Source organism: Polyergus mexicanus, unplaced genomic scaffold, assembly GCF_030449975.1.
Source record: "Polyergus mexicanus isolate NDT 795.1 unplaced genomic scaffold, iyPolMexi1.0 SCAF_6, whole genome shotgun sequence".
NCBI lineage: Eukaryota > Metazoa > Arthropoda > Insecta > Hymenoptera > Formicidae > Polyergus > Polyergus mexicanus.
The window spans coordinates 2,292,552-2,317,203 of NW_027223326.1; the positions used below are offsets into that span (position 1 = coordinate 2,292,552).

The following is a 24,652-nucleotide window of genomic DNA, read 5'->3' on the forward strand; positions in this document are numbered from 1 at the left end:
ATTTTTTTGTTCTGATTGGTCAAATTTCAATTTCCAATACGTAGTCAGATACAAGCTTAAAAAGCATTTACGGGTAAAACGACGAGCCAAGACCACACTTAAAGCCCGTATCAGACCACGCATTGAAAATGAAAGATTGAAGAGTAAACATTGAAATTTGACTAATCAGAACAAAAAGGATTAAATTTTTTTTGTTCTAATTGGTCAAATTTCAATCTTGAATCTTGAATCTCAATCTTCAATGCGTAGTCTGATACGGGCTTAAGACAATCTTAAATATGAAGCAATTAAGGAGCAATCGTTTTATGTTGGATATATTTGCAGTAGACTACGGAAAATATGTTTTTACAAGAAAATGATTGATTTTTTTTGCTAATATATATCATAAAAAGATTAATTGTGCGATGTTATACAAGTGGAGCGATCGCGAATATCATAATAGAGCAAGCAACGTGCAATTATTTTACCAAAAAATCAATAAGAAACGTTGATTAAACTCTTTGAGATATAGTTGTAAACAATAGAGCTGTTATATTATGTTTGAATATTCTTGCCGTTGGCTGCTGAACCATATAGTTTTGATAGGCGGCCGATAGGTGGCGACGGCGTCGCTTGGGAAATGATTAATTTGTTAATTTTCGATAAAAAATGCAATAAATCATGAAAATAATGATGGAGCAATATGGAGCAATTAAGGAGCAATCGTTTCATGCTGGATATAGTTGAAAATTATATCCAGCAGAAAACTATTGGAAATATGTTTTTGAGTGAAAATGATAAATTTTACGTTTTTTGTAAATATTTCAAAAACTATTAATTTTAAAAAGGGAGCAAATGTGGATTCTGACGGAGCAATTAAGGAGCAATCGTTTGAGCTATTAATTATTTAAAAATATGAACTTCCAGCGCCAACTTATTTCCGATTTTTTAATAGTATATAGTCGGTGACGGGACCGAAAGTTATCGTACGAAAAACGCTGGGATGACCGCTCTCAGGGTTCTCTCTGATATTACTGAGAGGGCGCTAGTGCATAACGATCTTTTATAGTAGAGTATCTCGTCGGTGACTAACGACTAACGTCAGACGTAGCCTGGTAGAGACGGCGGATGTAGCGAGACCTATACGTCAAAAAGTTCGAGCGGTCGGTATTTTGAAGGAGTTTCCACTTTAACCTCTTCCAACGGAGCTGGGTTTGATCGCACGGAATTCAACATGTTGGCCCTTATTAATCGAATCTTGGATTGGTTCAAGTCTCTCTTCTGGAAGGAAGAGATGGAACTCACTCTTGTTGGTCTGCAATATAGTGGAAAAACTACTTTCGTGAATGTCATAGCGGTACGTGAGTCATGGATTTGTTCTATTTATCTCGTGCGAAGTCATTTCCACAGATGTCAGGTATCAGAATGCTGTTTGCAGTTAATATCGAAACAAAACGAGTGAAAATCAAGAAAACAATTTGACAAATCAATTTCTTATATATTGGGGGTTATATTCAATAATCTCTTCGGAATAACTCTATCGCTATTAATGTAAATCGTCTTCGCATACGCCCTTAGTGTTAAGCGATTTAATGCTACGTTCGAAATTATGATCGACTGTAATAATTATTAAAGTGTTGCTGCTTATTTTTCATTTTTTCTTCTCTTTTTTTCTAACGTTTTACTTTTTTTTCTTTTTTTCTGTATCATCTTTTTATCGTTTTATTTTTTCTGCAATGATAATACGAATATGTAAACAATTTTAACTCAAGTTGTTTTGTTTTGTTACTAATAAGTTAATTTTATATTGCATACAATTAATTTTTTTACCGATAAATTAAAAAATAAATTAATTTGCAAAACTTGAATATACTTGTTAGTAATATAATATTAATATCCGACAAATATCATACAAAAATTATTGTAATCATGTTATATATTGGAATTTATAATAATTATATGTATTATCGTTCTCTCAAATTTGAATAACAAATCAAAACAATTCTTTTCTTTTGTATATTTAGTCGGGGCAATTTAGTGAAGATATGATTCCGACTGTAGGCTTTAATATGCGTAAAATAACCAAAGGCAATGTCACTATAAAAGTGTGGGACATTGGTGGTCAACCAAGGTTTAGATCTATGTGGGAAAGATATTGCAGAGGAGTAAATGCCATAGTTTATATGGTAGATGCAGCTGATTCAGAGAAAATAGAGGCAAGCCGTAATGAATTGCATAATTTACTGGATAAACCACAATTGTCTGGAATACCAGTATTGGTTTTGGGCAATAAAAGGGATCTACCTCATGCATTGGATGAGAATGGACTCATAGAAAGAATGTGAGTTGCGTATTAATATTCTGTGAACATGTTTATGGATATATATATGTGACGATACATATGTTTTAGGAATCTATCTGCGATTCAAGATCGCGAGATTTGCTGCTACAGTATTTCGTGTAAAGAAAAAGACAATATTGATATTACGTTACAGTGGCTCATAGCGCATTCGAAAAGTGGTGTTCGTTAATACTCTTTGAAAATATCCTATTTGTTAGTATCGCGACGAATCTTTGATACTGATAATAGTATTGGGATCAATTGTAAAATGAGAGTATTGGGCAAATTTTGTTCAAAACTGTGTCATTATTGTAGAAAACTACTTGAGCTTTAGCTGATCTAAGTTGGATAGTGCAAATATCATGATAAAATTAACAAAAACAAAAAAAAAATATTGTGCTTGTATGCTAAGAATATGCTCGTGTGATTTATACCATAAGGCACTCAATTCCCACGAGCACATTAGTAATAAGGGACAATTTTTTATATTTTCGTTCTTAGGTAAGCCCAAAAATATATTCCAATAATAACAGTTAAAACTAATTAGTATCTCTGTATTTTGTATGATTGCTGCTATTGTAAAGCTGAAATAATATTAACATAATTGCAGTTAATTATTGTGATATTATAGTCTAGATGTCGGTACTCTGATTTCTTGTATTCTCAAAAGATACCAAGCACTTTATGTATAAATTAGAGAAATGGTAGCTATTATATGAAATGCGCAAAGATATCACTATTGATTATTATAAAACTCTAATACACCTCGAAAAACTTTAATAACAAATAAAAACAATGTATTGCAAACATTACTTTGATTTCTTTCCACTTCGAGAAAGATAATCCTAAATCCATACTATTCTCATACATAGCTTATGCAAAATTATGGATGTAGCAGATTTTAGAATAGAAATATTCGTCAAATAAATTTCAGCAGGATGTCTATTTCTTGGAAAAACATGGAAACCCTGGAATTCTCAGGGATTTTTTGTACCTGGAAAAATTAGGGAATTCTCGTGGAATTTTATTGGGATTCAAGGAATTTAAAAAAAATTCTCTGATAATTTTGCTTTCATATCGCAAACAGTCAACAAGCCAAGTGAATTATGTGTTTAACATATATTGTAAATATATATCTATCTCTGTTTATATATTCTATGTCTTAACAAAACAGTACATATGCTTTATTATAATTTTTAGTGATAAAAAGTGAAAACTGTACAAATAAGAAATGCTTATCTTAATTTATTCAGTTTTTTTCAGTACATTTACACAAATCTATCACTTGAAATTTAAGAGATCTCTGTGTTTTTCCTTCATATCAGTGAAAAACATTAGAGAATGCATGCAATGGACTTTATTTTGAAAAAGTTGCACCAAAAAGATTTTTAAAATATTCTCTTTATCTAGAATTTTGAACAAAGATACCTACAAGATTACGGAATTTTTTTATAAGATTTGAATAGATGTCCTGTTCATAAACACTAAAATTATATAGAGGATACTAAACATGATTTAATATAAAGCTATTTAAAAAAATTTAAAAAAAGAAGAACATAAGGTAACTTGAAAGATAGTTTAGAAAACATTGCAAGTAACTCTGCTGTAAGGTCGTCTATGAGAGTTGATTGTATTAAAGTAAATAGAATTTATTTACTTTGCTGAAATACCAAGAAACAAATTTTTGCATATTTTTTGTGATTTATTCTAAGGAATTGGTTTCTTTTCATTCATTTCTTTCTATTTCTACATATGAAGTGTTACATGCGCACACAAAATACACTAAATTAATAATTAATTTTTCGTAATTCAATTTTCTATGCGATTCAAGTTTGATTCAAATTGCTTAAAACAATATGAATCATTATTTTCAAATAAATCAGGTCGATTAACTCTTTGTTTATAAAATTATGTCATTGAGAAGAGCTATTTTACGTATTGTATATGTTATTAAATCATTTTGATATATTGTTATTGTGATATAATCTAAATGTATGATTCAATTCAAAATATGCATTTTTTTAAAAGACAGAAATAAAATGAACTATATATACAGAAGGGACAAGTTTTAAATCCAAATTACGCTGAAGTTTCAGCTATATTGAATCTCGTTTATATGGCGATACAATATTTCATTTTCTAGCGGTGTTCGTTACAGCCAACTTTTGTTATATTTATTAACTACACATGTGACTCACTCTTAATAAAGTAGTCACATAATAATATATATTAAATTTACTAAAAAGATTCGTTACATATATAAGAGTTTTTTTTGTTATATACGTATATATATGACAAAAAGAAATTTCTTTTCGAGGTCTCGTCATAACGACTTGCAGATACATATACATTGTAAAGATAGAAATGATATCATGTCCTCTATTTCATAATGCGTATGTTATAATACAAAATTATGGATGGAATCATACTTTTCTATCTGTCAGAGACAGAAAATATATGTTCATATACGTACAATGACATTTATGGCATAAAATTCGAAGATCAAGTATCATAGTAGAATACACACTGAAAGAAAAGAAATAATTTTATATAAAATATTGTAAAGAGAGAAGGAGTATATATAAGAGATAAAGGAAAGGGAAGGGGAGGGGGAGAATGTTGGAAAAATAAATAAATAAATGTGAAAATATAATAGAATAATATTCTTTATAGAATTTGAAAATAATTTTGTTTATCAAATTCTCGATTAAGAACACTGCCACATTATCATTTTTTTTAAGAGTTCATATACGCAGAAAGTCCATAAGCAGGAAATATTAAAAAAATTATAAATTTTTTAAAATTTAATATCAATGTTTTTAAAAACTAAAAATAACTCCAAGAAAATGAATATCTTTAAATTAAAGACAAACAAAAATATAAACTTTTATTATAAATTTTTATTATATATTTAAGATTCATGAAAACATAATATAAGTGAACAATATACATTTAATTAGTTAATTTCAAATAGACTTTACCTCTCAGCAAACTTTTGAAATTATAACACTTAATCAATATTTAATATTGAAAAATGAGCTCTTGGTTGTAATAAGTTAACTCATATAATTTTTACTAAAAGTTGATTTTAAACTTTTAAAGCATGTATGTGTCATGTCTCTTTCAAATATTTTTCAGTATGTTGGTATTCTGTATACTATAATCTGTCTTCATATCGATTACATCTGTTATTATGTCAGCTTCAAATTAACCCATTAAAGTCCAGTTGCAATTTTAATTAATGTAGCGTTTGTTCATTTGCTATTGCATAAAAAGATAGCAATTGCTCTCATAGCATTTATCTTTTAGTCTTTTAAAAATCTTTGTAACTTTTATATATATTTCAAAGTGTATTTTAAATTATATTGTATGTAAGTCAAAAGAAGAAACTTTCATTCAGAATTTTTGCAGTAAAACCATGGACTTGAATGAGTTAAAATCTTTCAAATTTGTTAAACATTTATCATAATTTTCTGCGCGCGTTTAATTATTGTATATTTATATTTGAATACCCATAAAATACAGTATATATGTATCTATATGCATATGTGTATATATGCATTTATTATAAACTATATTTATACATATACATATATGCATACATGCCATTTATTTACATAAATTTGAAAAGACGATACTATACGTGCTTTTTCTTCTATCTTTTTTCTTTTGAAAAAAGCGAAAACTTTGAATTCAATTATACATGCATATTGAATAATATCTTACAATCATATATCTGTTATATTTGCATGAATAAGATACACTTCTTTATATATATTTGACTTTGTATACAATAATACTATCATTAATAATATCGTAAAATTCACCAATTTTGATCTTTTTATCTATATTTAATCTACGTCGTGTATCCGTACTTCGTATACATTTACACGAAGATATTGCTGCATGATTAATAAGCGATAATAAGATCGATAATAAAGATCCTATTAATACAATCTCTTCTGTTGCGTGTTATGTTCTTTCGAAGAAAACGATGAAAAATTTATTAATTATTATTTAGGGTGGTCAGTATTGGCGATAAAAGTGGCATAGTTATTTTTCGTGAACCTTGGATTCAATTTCCCCTCGATAAAAATTTCAAGGAAAATTATTACTTGCTGTTTCGTCATATTTACTAAGAAAATAATCGACATATTTTTTATAAGAAATTATACTACATGTTCATTTCTTTTTGCCAACACCGAGCTATATTTTATATATATTTGATTTTATATTAATCATTACACATAATCTTCCTATTTTATACAAAGTAATATGTATATATATATATATATACAGGGTGTCCCCAATTTAAATGACAAAACTTCAGGAGCGTGTAGGGGACCGAAAAGGGCAGAAAACAGAAAGTTCTTTAGAGGTTTGCTCGTTTTTGCTCCATTTTGGAGAAAATCACAAAAAAAAAAAAAAAAAAAAAAATTTCGTTTTTTTACTTATTTATTTATCATCTATTTAATGCAGATATTGTTTAAAATGTTGCCCTCTTGCAGCAATGCAAACATTACATCTAGCATCGACCTCATTAATTGCAGCTAAACATTATTCTAGTGATATTTGGTGCACTACATCTATGATTCGGTCTCTTAATTGCTCTCTTGAATTGATTTGCACTGTAAAGGATAACATCAAGTGTTTACATATGTAAGAAACCTTGAAGCAGAAAGTTTATTCGGTGCCAATCAACTTAAGAGAGCAACTGACAATGAGAGATTGAATTTTTGCGATTTTCTCTAAAATGGAGCAAAAACGAGCAATCTTCTAAAGGACTTCTTATATCTTAGTTTTTCGGTCCCCTACACGCTCTTGAAATTTTGCCATTTAAATTGGGGACAGCCTATATATAACTCCATATTTAAAATTGAATTTAACAATAGCATATTATAAATTATTCTATTTTGACTAGCCTTATGCATCACTAGACTTCACTCAAAATTCGTTTATATAAGAAAACTCGCAAAGCTTAGATCGATCTCTTGTTATATATTATGTGCAGAGAAGTAAAATAGAAAAATGTTTAAATGTTTGCCATAATTATGTCTTGCTTGACCGATTATTTCTTTCTTTATACATTACTGTGGTATTCTGTACTATCTTGAAATGCGTATGCATACATATACACATATTATATATGTCATATAAATATAAATATATATACACACACATACACGCATACATATACATATGTATATATACATACGTGTGCGCGTATGAATATACACATGCACGCACACGCACGTATTATATTATATTATACGCTGCTAAAGGAAATTGTGTTTGGTACAAACGTTATTTGAAAGTTTCTATTTAAAATGTTTTTGACACGCACACACATTCTTTCAATTTTTGCCTATACGTATATGTGCATATACGTGCAATATTTTCCAAATTTTCTCTGCATTTCTCATTTATCGATTTTTGACAAGTTTTTTAGCGAATATATTTTCCTTCATAAAAATTTTATGACGGTTTTTATTTTTAAGCTAAATAATTTAAAAAATCAAAGAATCTTTTTCGCGAATTTGCTTCCAGAACATTGAATATTCAAGATTTTTACTCGAATAATTGTTATGTTCAGTATAATTTTAATTTAAAGATTAAAAATATTTAAGGTTTTTATTATATTAATTACACACAACACGCACAGATGTATAGATATATATATTTTGCGTGTATGTGTATGTGTAATTGCAGAGTTAGAAATAAAGCGTTACTTGTAACACTGTTTAATTACTTTTTTCGATAACTGTAACGATAATGGCATTACAAATTTCGTCTGTAACGAAATAAATAACTTATTTATTATATTTTTCGATAACTAGAGTAACGCATTCAAGAATTACTTTTATCATTATTTTCCAAATTTATGCGGCTATGAGTTCTACGCCAACAAAGATATACTAAATTCTATTAAAAATTAATGAACAATCTCAATAAAAATTAACGACTTTTATTTTAAACCAGATCATATAATTTTTATCAACTTTTGCACGTGTTAAAAATTATTAAAACAATTTTTGAAATGGATTTTAAAATAAATTAAAAACGAATTTGACTCGTAAAGCGTATCATACCACTCGTTAGCGTATCATATTTGAAATTGCATGAAGTTAGAAGTACAAAAAAAACCGATTGTAACTATATTGAATATAGGAGAAAAAAAAAACTAAAAAAATACCTTTTTTTTATTTACTTACAGAGTTTGTGAACATCTTAAGAAAAAAAGATTTTCTTACGATGTTTTTGAAATAAGTTTTTTCAAATAAAGATATTAATATTCTAAATTAGTGTATCAGAATTATTATACATACTTTATCTCGTTAACAATTTCCATATCGAAATTATATCAGTTTGTTGATATATTTTAACATAAACAAATGTAAATTTTATATATGTGTATATATATTATATATAATTTGGTCTTGTAATATCATTAAAAGTAATGAAAATTGTAACAACTCGTTTTTTGAGTAATGGTAACGATGAGTTACTTTGTAAAATTAGTAACTTTTATAAAGTAACATCTTCAACGATGTATAATTAATATAATTTTATAGAAATCTATATTAATTATATATAAAACTAATTAATAAATTAATAACAAACTTTTTTTTATAAATGTTTACTTTAAAAATATAAATATATAATAAAGTTCTTTACTGTTGATATAAATATAATCGCTCAGTACAGTTTTAATTTAAAGATTAAAAATACTTAGGATTATTATTGTATTACATAACACACATGCGAGATTATATATATATATTATATATATATATATATATTTATAATTTTGTATGTAAATATGTATGTACAATTTATATAGTAATAAATTTAAATACTTTTAATCTTTAAATTAAGATTATATTGAGCGATTATATTTATTTGTAGTAAACACAACATTATTGTTTGTTTATACTTTTACTTTTAAAGTAACATTGCAAAAAAATTCTGATTTTTTAATTATTTATAGTTCATTAAAGATCGTCGTAAAATTTTCGTGAAGAGAAAAGAAAAATGCAGTGCCTAAAATCTATAAATGAAATATAGTAGAACAAAGCTAAGAGCATGTATATGTATACATATATGTATATAGATGTATGGACGAAATGCGCATGGCGCGTACATATACATATATGTATTAACAGGATATTCCAGAAGCGGAAGTTCTTTCAATGAAAGATTCTTCAACTAATTTGGAGTCGATTTTTTTCTTGAAATGTGGAATCACCAATAATTTTCAAGTTATAAACAATTGAAAAAGAATACAGAATTTTTGATAAATTAAATTCCAACAGAGGCGAAATAGATAACAAACCTACATTTTTTTAAATTTAATTTTAAATGTGAAATTTAGATTTAAGGCTGAATAATAAAGATATATAATGCAAAAATTGAAAAGTTTTAATAAACGATTTTTCTTGACATCTTCAAGAAGGTAAGCTTTATTCCAAGTTGCCAAGGAATTTAAAAAAAAATCTTAATGGAAGATCCTGCATATATATATATGCGAAAATTTCATTTTGTTGACCTTAATAATGGGTTATTAAGGAGACTAGTATATCTGGACTGAATTTGATAATTATGCTAGAGCTGTGTCTTCTTTACACATTAAACTCCTCTTTTTCTTCTGCAATGCTAAATAATATCTATTATTCCTATATTTTTTTCTATTATCTTTAAAACATATTCATGTGATTTTTGCTCATTGTAAGTAGCAATTCTAAATTATTAATAATTTAAAGCATATTTACGAATCTTGTGTGTATTGTGTGAGTAAAATTTTAATGAAATTATCATTATCATTCATTCTTTTTTGAGATAAATTATTCATATTATTAACAAATAAAATATATTTTAATGTATAATGTAGTTGTCATAATAATTGTATCATTATAACATAAAAATGTTATGCTATTTTTTTGTGATTATCTCTCACATACACACACATTAGAATAAAATTCTAAATTTTATAAAACTTGTCTAGAAAATTTTAATATAGGTAAAATATTATATAGATATAAGTGCATTCGACATATTTCTGTGCAAAGAAAATTCAGATAAAAGCATCGAGTTCTGGTAATATATATGTACAATAAGCATGAACAAAATTATGCAAAATCCATTTACACACAACATATACACATACACATGCACGCACGTATACACACGAACAGAAAATATATAATATCATATAAATTTAATGATACTGGATGGATATGTTGGTACTGTAACATAAACTGCGGCAAGTGTATAACTAAAGAAAAAATATAGTCCTTAAAAAGTGACTATTTAAATCACTAGATTGTTGTACTGTTTGTACATTGTAAGCAATCTCACATATACTTTTATTCAATTTACTGAAACTTATTGAGCGCGTGTTCCAAAATCGATTATTTATAGAAAGATTTTTTTATTTGAAAAATCCGCTCAAGAACTTTAATAGTTAATTAAAGCAGCATTATTAATTAATCTGCATTCACAGATAACTACATTTTCACATACTAAATGAATAGCAAATGTTTTTTATCTCTGTAGATATGCAGATATGAATTTTCGCAAAAATTTTTATGTACCCGATGACGTATTAATCGGAGAAAGATTGCGCATTTCCGTTGCCTCAAGTGATATCACATTCTTAGTTGGTTGAGCAGTAAAATCTCCTCAATCCTAACACAAACTGAGACTATTTGACATTTTGAATACCAAATCTCACGATTCTCTGCTAGCAATTGTTGGATCTGGTATGGGCCAATAACGGCGGCATCTATAATTACAGAAAATTTTCATTTATAGATAAAAAAAAGAAGATTACGTATATATTGTTACATCATTTTGTTTTTAAGAAGTGATGTAGAATTTAGTATTTGAAACTGAGGAAATAATATATGTCAAACTTTTAACTATATCAGGGTGTCTATTCAAATTTTGTAAAAAAATTCCTGAAAATTCCCTAATCTTTCAGATATTTTTAGTCAAAATTCCATGTAAAGCGAATATTTTAAAGATATTTTGACACAACTTTCTAAAATAAGTTTTTTTTTTTGTTGTATCCATTTTCTAAAGCTTTTCTCTCATAAGGAAAGATACAGAGCCACTTAAGTTTCAGATATTAGAATTGCAAATATACTGAAAAAAATTGAATAACTTTCGTAAGACAAAGATTTTCATTTTTTTATCATTGGAAATTACAATAAAGCATATGTACTATGTTATCCAATATTTTGTTAAGACATTGAAAATGTATAAACATGGATAGATATATATTTGTAATATATTTTAAACACATAATTCACAATTTGACTTATCGGTGGATTACCGACTGCTTACATTTAAGAGCAAAATTATCAGAGAATTAAAAAAAAAAAAAAAAACCTAAGTCCCAATAAAATTTCATGAGAACTCCCTGATTTTTCTAAATACAAAAGAAATTATTGAAAATCCCACATCTTTTTAGGGAGTAGACACCCTGCTATATAGATTATATAGATCAGAGAGATATACATATTTGTAATAATCATACCTAGCATTATTTTCTGCTATATGAGGTGGCAATGATGTAGGCGGTGGTGGTGGTTGAGCGGATTTTGGCGGTCCGCTGCTGTCACTTTCACTGCTTTCCTCGGACTTTTTATCTGGTTCCCGTAAAAGATGCGAGGGTACTCCTCTGGGAGAAAGTCTTGGCAATATCTCAGATTGTGGTCTAGTTCTATGTTGTGGTCTTTGGAATTGCAGATTCAGCTGACTAGCATCTGTCACATACTTTTCACTCTGTCTTCGGCGGCGCAGAGCAGGCGTGCATCCAGTTAAATTTTCATCTTCGGCAGAACTGGCTGAAGTTAAAGATGATATGATTGGTCTAGCGTCAGATAATGGCATGTGATGGAAATATGCTGTTAATAGTTTATCTCTGACTGTTAAAATTTGCGAACATTAGTATGATGCGCGAGGAACTATACATATTATTTAATATATTTCACATGTATAAGGATAGTGTGTCTCATCTTTTTTTAAATATATATTATAAATTTTCGATAAAAGCTGTGATTTCATTTTGTTGTTCAAAAATATTCTGTATTATAGATGAATCCTTTAAATTATAGATAAATCCTTAAATCCTTTTTTGGGGTGTATGTTTTATTGTTATATAATATTTGTGCATAGCATTGTTACATATTATTTTGTACAGTTATGAGAGATTAATATTCTTGTTCTGAAAGAGAATGTTATAACACGAAAAAATTTGGAAATCCAATTGATATAAAACAAACGTTTTTGGAAACATTGTAGAAAGTAACATTTGAAAAATTATTTTCTACTATGATTATTGTGTCTAGATAAAATCCTGTCTTAGGACACAACAAACTCTTTTGTTGCTCTCTGTGAGGATATATACATATTAATATTTCACAAAATCTTTCTTTTAAAGATAACAATGATATAATTATGTAAATAAAAAGAATCTTTAAAATTTTTGGAAATAGAAATTCCTACATAATAAATTAAAGCATTTGAAGTATCGCTTTTTCAACGAATATCCACTAAAATATTGCTTATTATATACTTTTAAAACTGACTTTTAAAAACGACATGCCAATTTTTATCACAATCTATACATATTATAGACAATCATAAATACAGCTACAAATATCGTATTGAAGTATCATATAAGAATTTGTTTCTAATATAATAAATTTGTTATGTCATAATAATTTTACTAACTATTTTCTTTTTCCTTAGTTGCGGTCATAGAAACTGGTAGTTTTTCTATGTCACTTCCAGTTCCCGCCTTGATATTCGGAGTATTAGTTTCGGGTGTTGACTCAGATAACGAACATCTTGGACTCTTAACGGGAATCGGTATTTTACTGTGAGCGATATACGTCCTATTACATATTTCCTTCTCTTTATTGTCCTTATTATCACGAAGCGGCATTGCATTTTGTACAGTGGTCGAGGCAGTAGTGACGCTAGTTGATTCTTTTTGCAAACTGACATTTGCAGTTGGTCGATTCTCGGTAGCGTCGTAATATATCGATGGTTCTTCCGGTCCCGGATTAGGACTAGCTGGGCTACCTGCCATACCGTTCGCTAATTTTTCTACAAATTCAGGTAAAGCATATCTATAAGTGCAAAGTGACATTGATAAACATGCTGATTCATTAATCGATAAATAGCAATAAAAAATTCGTGAGAAAGTACGATTGGTTATACATACTTTGTAATGGTTCCCTGTCAGCACTGGTTTGTACAATTGTAGCACCGCCAGTTGCATCCACCACTCTGATTTCCAATCTTCCTGCTACTGCTTCTTCCTCTTCTTCCCCTTTGTGAGCGTTGAACATTGTGTCAGAAAGAGAGAAAGCTACTGCTGGTAGACTAGTTCTTCTGACTGATACAGTCTGTTTCGGCTCGTCATATCGAGTGGCGATATTCCTCATAACATCAACTTCATATAGCAAATCGTCAAATGCTGCTTGTTGAACCTATTTGCACATTGAAATTAAGATACATTTAAAAGCTGTCACAATGATATATCATATAGAATATGTATGTGTGTATGTGTTACAAACCAATGGAGCTTCGAGATAAGCCCGAACATGCGGCGCTAAAGCTGGAACGCTCCAAGCTCGCGGAAGCGCACCTTGAAGTTCTGGATATTTTTCAATACCCGCAATGTTTAAACATCTATGTGGCGCTGCTGGTTTCGGGGAATCTTCGCTTATTTTAGATAATGCTGTGGGAATCAAAGATTGTTGACACATCGAGGCATTTGATTGAGCCGCGACAGGTTTTGTATCCAATTGTACGCTTTCGACGATATCTGTGGACTGCATGTTAAATTATTTATAGACTCATTGAAAGTTCACATTCTAGCATTTTCATAGCACATTTATTACGCTTTCGTTCGCATTTATTAATCTTTCTATCACAAATAGAACTTTTTACCTGTGGCGGTATGGATGGGGCATTTGTCCCTTTGTGTTCAGGGCTTTGTAAATTTTCCCCCTTCCATTCGTTATCAGTCTCTTCAGAATCGTCAAATTGTGATTTCCATTGCGAAGCCAAAGTCAATCCTCCGCCGCCTTTGGTTACTTGCTGTAGGGCGGATACATTATCGTCGTCTATTTGTGCAAATTGTGTAATAGAACAATCTCGTACTGCCGAACGCCCGGCTCTTACTTGTTGTCGGTTTTCTGCTCTCCTTCTGGGTTCTCTTCTGAGAGGTTCTCTTTGTTCAGTTACCTAAAAACGTTCAAGTATATATATATATATATATATATATATATATATATATATATATATAATCGTTCGGAGAAATGTCAGTAGCTGTAGCGCAACGCATGAATTTATTATATCGGATAAGGATTAGAGGATATATTTACCGGACTCTGATTTCCAATGTATTTAGTATTAGTTACATCATAAGAGCAATAGGAAGCGTCGACTTCTGTTTGTATGCGAGGACTCGGTAATTCGCCGGATGTTCCTTCAGGAGTGGCGATACGCAAACGTGCAAGCGTGGCAGGCAATGTAACACCACTCGCCGATTTCCTAAGCGGTGCTGTTGCATTCGTCACAGTTTTAAGTCGAGGAACATCGGATGCGGAACGTGCGGAAGCCATCAATGCATCTCCTTCATTATCTACCTGTTTCTCTATTGGCGCGGGAATTTGAGATTCTACTGCCATCGATACGGCGCGTCGTTTTTTGGGCGATCCTGATAAGTGCGCGAATAATTACTTTGTGATAGAAGATAACTATTGCAATATAAATAAATTATATATAAACCTTGGGTTGGTAGAGGTGGCATAGTCTGCTGTGCGACCTGTTGATGCGTGTTATCGGTCGTTGGTATCGTGGCATTGCAATTTTTATCCCTACCATGATTGCTGATAGCTGCTGCAAATGGCACTGGAGAACCTTCTATTCCACGTTGCCTATTTCTTCTGTATATACTTTCATAATCCAATTGTGCCTGTTATATACAAATATGTGTTATAATAAATCAATACATTATATACATATATTGATTTATCACACACACACACACACACACACACACGCGCGCGCGCGCACATACATACATATACAGATTGTCCGGATTCATTCGTACGTTCAAACCTTCGTATCACCGTCATGTGCAGGTAGAGCAGATGAAACTGAGGAGAAAAATTCTTTACCATTTTGCGATTTCCACAATAATAATTGAGAAATTAATTAAAAAAGATCGGCCAATTCGCATAAGTATAAGTATTCAACAAGAAGAGATCGTCCATTAATACGCGGTCGTTGGGCTACGAAGCTTTAGAAAGAGCGTTCTACAATTGACAACGGTTACATATGAGCGGTACATAATGCTAGATTCTCGCGTCCTAGCGACCGCATATCAATGACCTGTGCCTTCTCACTATGCGCTTATATTCGCGCGAATTGGTCAATCTTTTTTAATTAATTTCTCAATAATTATTGCAAAAATTGTAAAATGGTAAAAAAGACTTTTCTCCTCAGTTTAATCAGTTTTACCTATACACGAGAAGTGATACGATTATTATTGGACACTCTGTATATATGTGCTACTAAAAAAAAAGGAACACAACGCGCGCGCGCGCACGCACATATGTATATATATGTATGTATGTATGTATGTATGTATGTATGTATATATATATATATATATATATATATATATATATACATATATAAAGCAAATAGTGTAAGATTAGAATTAAAAAAAATGTTTAAAAATATATTGCATATGTACATATAGGATGTCCCACCAAAAGTGGCCATTCCCTTTTATCTTTTAAACTAAAAGAGACAGACCGTAACAAATATATATCAAATTAAATGGTTCAAATTAGACTCTATTGTGAGCATAATGGTTATTTCCAAAAGCTATGTATTAACAAACGGAGAGATATGCATAATCTTTTTGTAATAATGTGAATATTTTGACATAAAAAAAAGTTGTAGCATTGTTTGAAACGAATACAATGATATATGATATAATGTAAATATCATACATATTATACAAGTTTTATTGACTTGAAATATCGCAGGCGACGTCTACCTTTCCCTTTTCTGCCCTGCAATATGGCCAATTTCTGACTCGTGCATTAGAAATTAACATATGTCATGTTGTCATTTGATCATAATGTTCAATCTAAAGTTGGCCATATTGCAGGACCGAAAATGAAAAGATAGTCGTCGCCCGCGACGTTTCAAGTTGATAAAACTCGTGTAATATGTAAAATATTTACATTCATATCATATATCGTTGTATTCGTTTCAAATAGCACTACAACTTTTTTTGTTAAAATATTTACATTATTATAAAAAAATTATCTCTCCGTTCGTTAACACAGATAGCTTGGAAGTAACCACTATGCTCAAAATAGAGTTCAGTTTAAACCACTTTATTTGATATGTTATAGTTTATCTCTTTTAGTTTAAAATATAAAAGAGGATGGCCACTTTTGATAGAACATCCTGTATAATAACTGCTTGATTATAACAAAACTTGAAATATATTGAGTTAAAATATATTAGGTTGATGCAAGATTTGTCGTATTTATCACATTTTTTATAGAAAAGATAAAATTATAATTTTAAAATTAATTTATATTAATCAAAATAGTCACTATTGATTTCAATACACTTTCATCAGAATACAAGTTTTTGTTTATTGTTATTAGGTTTGATAAATTCTTGTGTTTTTAGAATTTATAAATTCCTTATCATTGTTTTCCATAACTTGGTTTTATGAACTTTTTGTTTTTCAAAAACTGATCAAAATGTTTAAACAAATATTAGTCAGTAGATGAAAAGTTCGATAAATAAATGCAATGAAATTAAAGTTTTTATAGTTTATGGATGATCATTGTAGTTATATATGGCTAAACATTATCATGCAAGAGGGACACTCTTTTTCTGTTGAACAAATAGAGCTGTTTTTTTGGCTAATTTAACTACAATTTCGAACAATATTTTTTAACAATGATGATTTCTCCATCATTTTTCTTCAATGATGGTTTTGTCATTTTCACTTTGGAAAATGGTAGGAGTTTGCAAAATTAATAAAGCACATAAATAGAAAATAACACAAGTAACATAAATATAGATAACGTAAATATAAAATATGTTTCATATCGACACACAATATCATCTCATTTCTTCAAATAGAAACGAAAACGTTGTTTTCTATCTGAAGAAATACAACAAACTTTTTGCACCAATCTAATATAAGTTTAACAATATATAAGATTTTTATATTTTTTACATCTAACTCCTTCCTGTTATCTGGCTCCACGTTCTCTTGGTTGTTTGTATCCACATTTGTAATTGGAGGCTGGTTGATAGTAGTAGCGGTAGTAAGCGCAGGTGGTACAGTTACTGTAGGTAATGATCTAGTAGTTGATAAACCTTCATTAGCTATTAATGGTCTTTCCCAATCATAAGGATCATTTGGCTTTACACCTCTACGTTTCATACATCGTTCAAACAGACCACCTAACATACCATAGTCTGGTTTATCTGCATATTCCAAATTCTATATAAAAGTTTATAAATATTTTATTATTACAAAAATAAAACTTGTCATATATCATAAAAATCATAAAGATTTTCGACAAAAAATGAAAGAAAAAGTTAATTACTCTAAAGTAACATCGAGTATGTATGTTGTACGTGGAATATTTATCAATTATATTTACCTGGATATGCTCTAAAAAAACTCGTAAATCCGATGGAAGATGTTTTAGAAGCAATCGATGATCGTACTTCTCTTTCATGAGACCCACCTATAGAAAAAAATATTACACTTTATTGATACTTCCAATTATGTACAAAACTGTTTATGCATCTGGTAATTATGTAGAAATTTCTTGGACTTACTTGTTCTTTATCTTTTATTTTTCGCCATGGCAGTTGTCCGTTAACAAATTCGACCAGCATATAAAATAATGACCACAGATCATCATGTCGACCCATCTCTTTATTTTTATGCGCATTGACTGACGCATATCGGACGGTTCCTCTAAATCCTGCAGCAGCACGAGGCGGACGCACCTCTCCTGTGCCAGTTGTAAATTGTCGAGCTAGACCAAAATCTAACATATATACTATCCTGGAGTTGTAAGGATGACGGCCGATTGAAAAATTTGACTGTAAACAAAGTATTACTATTTTTATTTTCAAATTATAATAACCATTACACTAAAGAATATGTATCATATGTCAAATAAATTATAATCGGTATGTAACTCACAGAAAATACATGCCATCTAATACACTATATAAATCTTGTGATGTAATGTTTGCACAATACATAATACTTTATCCTTTTACGAGATTATGAAGCGAACAAAATCAATAGTTTTTTCACTGTTTAAATATACCAATTAAAACATCATATATCTTCATGTGTGCATATGTAAACACGTACAGGTTTAATGTCTCTATGCAGAAATCCCACTTGATGAATGCTTTCTATAGCTTTCAAAATTTGAAAACCAAGACGTAATGTAGTAGAAAGCGAAAAAGCACCTCTTGGTTGCGCTCTACGCAATTCTGCTAAATTCTTTCCTTGCAATTGCATCACAACATAATTAAATCGATCATTACGTCCACAGCCGATAAAACGACACACGTGATCTTTACCTGAAATAGTTTCAGGCAATAATTTAAAAAATAGAATAAACACTTATCTTATTTTTGTATAAAAATCTAAATTAATCAAAAATAATTTCATACTGACCCTGTAATTTCTTGAGTACAGCTACTTCCATCTTTAAGACTTGTTTAGGCTGCCGCGCAGATTCAACTTTAAGGGCTACTTGTTCCTTTGTCATTAAATCAAGACCTTCGTAAATTTCGCCAAATCCACCGCCACCTATTTTTCTCACCTATGTTTAAAATACATATGTTTATTGATATGTCTTGCTTGCTTGTATTTCTGCTAAACACAACAAAATTATGTGTATATTGACATAAAAAATATTTCTCTAGATATTTATCTATTACAAAATATTTATCCTTTCAAATAAAATATTGTCGATTTATCTTGTCAAAGCTGAAAAAATACGATATTAAGATTAAAGAGTCTTTATAAAAAATGGAAGTAAACTCACAACTTTCCAACGTTCTTTGACCACATGGCCGGGCTGTAATAAATCCTCACTCGTCATAGTTATATTATTATTTTGATCCGTGCTTTCGTCGCCTACATTCCTCAGCAACAAATCCTCTAAATAATTTGTAGGCCTGGAAAATGCAAGAGTAGCATATTATAAATATATATATGTATACAGAGTGTTAAAAAAAAGGATCACATATTTTGAGAGCAGGCAATATTGATCAAAACAAGAAAAAATCTAATTAACATGAGTCCTACAATTAATTTCTTCGAAGATACAGGCTATCTTTCTATTTGAGTTCCTTGTTCCTTTCTTATTGGTTGTGTCACTTCTATAATGCAGTAAACAAAAACTTACTAATTTTGCAGTCAGCATTATAAAAGGTGCTCTATATGGTTTGCATTCATTGTCATGCATTTTTCACCTCTACGTCTCAGAGAATTACATATTCTTTCGAACACACAAACCTCATACCTACAAACCCAATGTTACTATAGCAAAACTAGTAAATACTCTTTTGTTTATTGCATTGTAGAGGTGACGAAATCAATAAAAAAAGGACAAAGCTCAAATAAAAAAATAGCCTGTATCTTCAGATATTAATTGTAGGACCTATGTTAATTAGACTTTTTTCTCTTGTTTTGATCAATACTACCTGCTGTCCAAATATGTGACCCTTTTTTTTAACACCCTATATATGATGCGGATAATCATCGAAAAAAGTTGGATCCGCTCGATGTCTATCCGGCGATCTCCGCGAGTTATCAAAAGACATTTCGAACGATAAGTTTCTTATTTTGTAGCGACATTTCGCATAAAATTGGTCAATTTGTCGCGCCCTGTGCTAGGCAGCCATGATTGCGTGCAAGTGAGAGTGTTGCTGATCCCTTGTTGTTCAGTTCCCAAAGCGAACTTTCATATCTAGTGATCTTTCGATCGCTCATTCGATTGCTCTCTCTTTAATCGTCGATTAAGCGATTCGCCGATTAACGATGATTAACGAATAACATCATGACAATTAATTATATGTTCCCGCGTACGTGTGAATGGAACTCTCGATTTTTTCTTTCGCATTTCTGTTCTCGATCAGCGACCCACGATGATCGACGTCAAGTTGTATGATGTAAAAAAAACTGCCCCCTTTTATTACAACAAAATTAATTTCCGCACTGCGGCGGCACGTTTATTGCAATAATGCGCATTTCATCCGCGTCACGCATATATCCACACTCTCTCTCTCTCTCTTTCTCTCTCTTTGTCTCTTTTCGATTCCACCGATCCAAATATAATATAATAGTATAATTTTTTTTTTACTAACAATGTCGTCTGCTAGAGACACCGCTTATATTACACCGACGTACTCTTGTCAGGACTGCTCTCGCGCACAATTCCTTTCACAATCCTGTCACTGTCATCCTTCCACCTTCCGTTCTTCGTCCTTCCGTTCGTTTGACAGAAGATCTCGAAGCTTATTTTGCAGCTGAATCACTCGCTCGTCACGTCTAGGGCCGGGTATTCACGGCCGCCGTAAAAGTTCTCGTCAAATGCCAGTGGGACGGCCATATTTTTCGATTTCGCACCGCACATGAGTCGTAATGCCTGAAATCGACGGTAGAGGGTGCGCAGCGCGCAACGATCGATTATATTTCTCTCGTACCAGTGTGTGTCTCACTCTCCTTTTTCGCCCAGGTAGGTAGGTCTTCCCCTCGCTTTTTCCGCGTCCACGCTCACGCGTCAGCGGGTCGTCCTCCTTCGCGTTTATTATTGGTTATTATCTTCTATATAGATCTTTTTTACGCTTCTTTATCGTATCGCGCGCGCGTGAGCATGTGTACATGCGTCAAAATTCCGTATGATAGATAAATACATTATACGATATCGTCTTTCATGGTTCGTGGAAAAGAATATGATTCTCGTGAGAGATTTTTCTGTTCATATTCCCCGCTCACAATCTCGTATGAGTCACAGGTGCGATAATTATAATATTCCATAGGTTTATAATACATTTCCAATGAATTAATAAACTTTTAATTGAATTAATTGTTCATTAGTAGAGTGTTAATCATAATGCGTAATATCATTTATACGCATTAAAGAAACTTATTGTTAGAAGTGTTTGAAAAAAAAGTTTATATATGTGTAATTAAATATAAATATATATAATTATATAATTTCTATAAAAAAATAAGAAGAATAATTGAAAAATAATTAGAAAATTATATACAACCATATATAAATTTATATATGATTATCCATGAGCCATTTTTTTCTCACTTCTTCAAAACTTCTAAAAATAAACGATGCAAACATTTTTCTTCTAATTCTCTCTTTTTCAATTATTCTTATTTTTTCCTATATATACGTACAGAGATTATATAAGAGAAAGAAAACATATATGGATTTTGTATATAATTATATATATTTATATTTGATTATACATATATGAATTATATATTTTTCCCTTGCACTTATTAACTTGTAAGTTGGAATGAATCACTCGAACTGAACACAGCATATGCTTCTGTATTTTGTTACTTTTAAAGAGTTAAGAAATTTTTGTGCAATAAGATAACTAAAATATACGTAAAAATATACGTATATTTCATTTGCATGTCCACCAAATATCATTTCTAGCGAAAGATTCGATTGTTTATTATTTTTATCTGCTACATATAATTTGACAAAAAAGGAAGTGCAATTCGATACATTTGATTTTTGTTACAATAACCTTTAGTTATATCGATGAGACATAAAGCGCTTACAAAATTTTGACCGTTTATTCGCGACTCCCTTCGCTAGAGGGCATAATTTAAGTTTAAACGTCTATTTTTAAACGACCCCACTCAGTATATAATACACCGAGTAGCATCTTTCTCTGCGCCAAAGAACTTTTCCATCTTCTTTCCATTTTTCTTATATTTTTGTATTCTCATTCTATTTGAACTAACAATCTACAACGTTGCAAATATTTCCGCGTATAGAATATTTTAATAATTGCTAAATCTAAATAAGCAAGCGATAAATATAGATGTTATTGTTTAATCATTTGGATTATGTGAAGATATATATAGCAATTATATATATATATATACATATATATTTCCGCGATTGTGCGTGCGTGTGTGTAATATTTTATAAGAACACTGTATTGTGCATTATACATGTATATATATATGTTATCGCGCAATGAATGCAATATCTTATAAATACTACTATATATTACACTATATACATACGCATACACTTATGCATGCATAGAGAAAGCGAGAAACAGATTGAGGAAAAGAGTAAAGTGATCAATTTATTATATATAAACAATAGTATTGTGATTTAAAAAGTATATCATGCTTGATATGCTATACATAATCACACACACACACACACACCGTTGAAATGTCTTCAATAATAGAATATATAGTCTTAGAGATGAGATACAAATTGTATAGGTAGAGACCTCGACACTAAAATAGATGGTTGTAATTATATCATTATATATAGCACGTATTAAGAGTTATAAATTTCTTAATTATTTATATTGTTTTATATATCAATAACACTTTCATTAAAACATTTCAATTTGTAAATAGATAACTCTATGATTGAAGATTATAGAGAGTACAAAAATTTTACCAATAAAATTACAAATTTAATAAAACATGCAAATACAAAAAGCGACTTTTAATTCAGCTATATTTAGATTTTATCTAGAAAAGACAATTAAACAGAAAGGGAAATTATAATAAGCAGCTTATGATCTTTAGGAATAGCAATTCACACACACATACAATTTTGTTTCAAAACAAATTTTTATTAAATCTTTTCTTCAATCATTTGGAAGAGCTTGTGAGAAATATACGTTTCATTTCCTTTATTTAAAAAATATTAAATCTAAGTATTCTACAAATGATTTTTAAAAATATCTTAAAACCATTAATTTTAACGTTCTGGCAAAAGCATATGATTTATCTACTTAAAATATACACTTTAGAAGATATATATATATATTGCATAACTCACATGCTTCTCTAAACAATTATGACAATACACAATTTCTTGCGTGAATTAATTATTACATTTATATATAAAAAATGTTATATACACAAAATATATATAAAATTTAATACACAATTATATACATAAAATTAAATAGCAGAAGTTTTTTAATCAAACATCAAAGATAGCATATAAAATTCGTACATAAAAATAAGAAATGGTAGCACACATTTTATTATGTTAATTAGAAAATGCTTCTTATACATACCATCTCATGATTTTGACGAAAACAATCGGAACTGAAATAATAAGAATGGCAATGTGTTTTACGGAATGCAATATATATGCCACGTGCCGTCGCCGGACGTAAAAAAAAAAAAAGAAAAAGACAGAAAACCGTGCGAGGAGACCAAATGAGATTTTTTGCGTATATTTCGCAAACAATTTAATATATCGTTTTAACGTTCAGCTGATGGCAAACTCACTTCGACTTTCGACGATGGTGATCAAGCCGGACACGAAATTATAATAGCGCCTCGCTCTGGCATCGGACCGGCAGGTCCGAACGCCGCGACCGTGAAGATTGCGCTCGATTTGTCATCCCCTTCCATTCTTGGTTCGCTATTACTTTTCATCTCCCAATAACTCTCCTTGTGAAAAGCGAGTCTTCATCGAGACTCCTATTTTCTTTCCGTACTTATAAAATACGTTTCAACGTTACATTGTGAACGCGACGTATGCTGTTTGTTGATTCGTATAATAAATGTTCTTGTAACAACCTATGTAGCACATATTTGTTTTGAAACGTTTCAAAAATGTTTGTTTGAAACGTTTCATAACAATTTCTAGAAACGTTTCCTGTGGTAAAAATGTCAATATAAAAAACATTAAAAGAAATAATTATATATAAAACATCTATATATTTTCTTTTTTTATATAATCTCCATCTGTATGTACAGGAAAAATAAAAAGAATAATTGAAAAATAAGAAGAAAAATCATTCTTACATTGTTTGTTTTAGAAAAAATAAAATTTGGAGGAATAAGATAAAATTGCCTATATACAGGATGAGCCCAAACATTCCCCGGCCAGACTTTGAGATTTTATAGAAAATTTAATTCTGAACAAAAAGTTTCCTATATGGTAAACATGGATCGAAAAATGCTTCTTTAAAAAGTTAGCATCC

The 24,652-nt window shown here is 30.0% G+C and overlaps 2 protein-coding genes across 6 annotated transcripts; one reads left to right on the forward strand and one right to left on the reverse strand.

The window, feature by feature from the left end:
* The first annotated feature begins 1,048 nt into the window (after positions 1-1,048).
* Arl8 (ADP-ribosylation factor-like protein 8) lies at positions 1,049-3,102 on the forward strand. Its single transcript, XM_070297067.1, has 3 exons — positions 1,049-1,336; positions 2,004-2,320; positions 2,390-3,102. The coding sequence occupies exons 1-3, from the start codon at positions 1,214-1,216 to the stop codon at positions 2,508-2,510; spliced, it is 561 nt and encodes a 186-aa protein (XP_070153168.1). The 5' UTR covers positions 1,049-1,213; the 3' UTR covers positions 2,511-3,102.
* A 6,109-nt stretch (positions 3,103-9,211) lies between these two features.
* Asator (tau-tubulin kinase asator) lies at positions 9,212-23,753 on the reverse strand. 5 transcript variants are annotated; one of them, XM_070297462.1, is made up of 15 exons: positions 23,735-23,753; positions 19,468-19,600; positions 19,095-19,242; positions 18,783-18,997; positions 18,233-18,502; positions 18,052-18,138; positions 17,619-17,888; positions 15,128-15,314; positions 14,722-15,056; positions 14,285-14,581; positions 13,909-14,166; positions 13,554-13,821; positions 13,058-13,435; positions 11,859-12,168; positions 9,212-11,102 (listed from the first exon to the last, which is right to left on the reverse strand). In XM_070297462.1, the coding sequence occupies exons 1-15, from the start codon at positions 23,740-23,742 to the stop codon at positions 11,048-11,050; spliced, it is 3,219 nt and encodes a 1,072-aa protein (XP_070153563.1). In that variant the 5' UTR covers positions 23,743-23,753; the 3' UTR covers positions 9,212-11,047. The 5 variants fall into 5 exon arrangements, with proteins under 5 accessions (XP_070153563.1, XP_070153566.1, XP_070153564.1 ...); XM_070297465.1 differs by lacking the exon at positions 23,735-23,753 and adding an exon at positions 20,835-21,057; XM_070297463.1 differs by lacking the exon at positions 23,735-23,753 and adding an exon at positions 20,792-21,057.
* Positions 23,754-24,652: the final 899 nt, after the last annotated feature.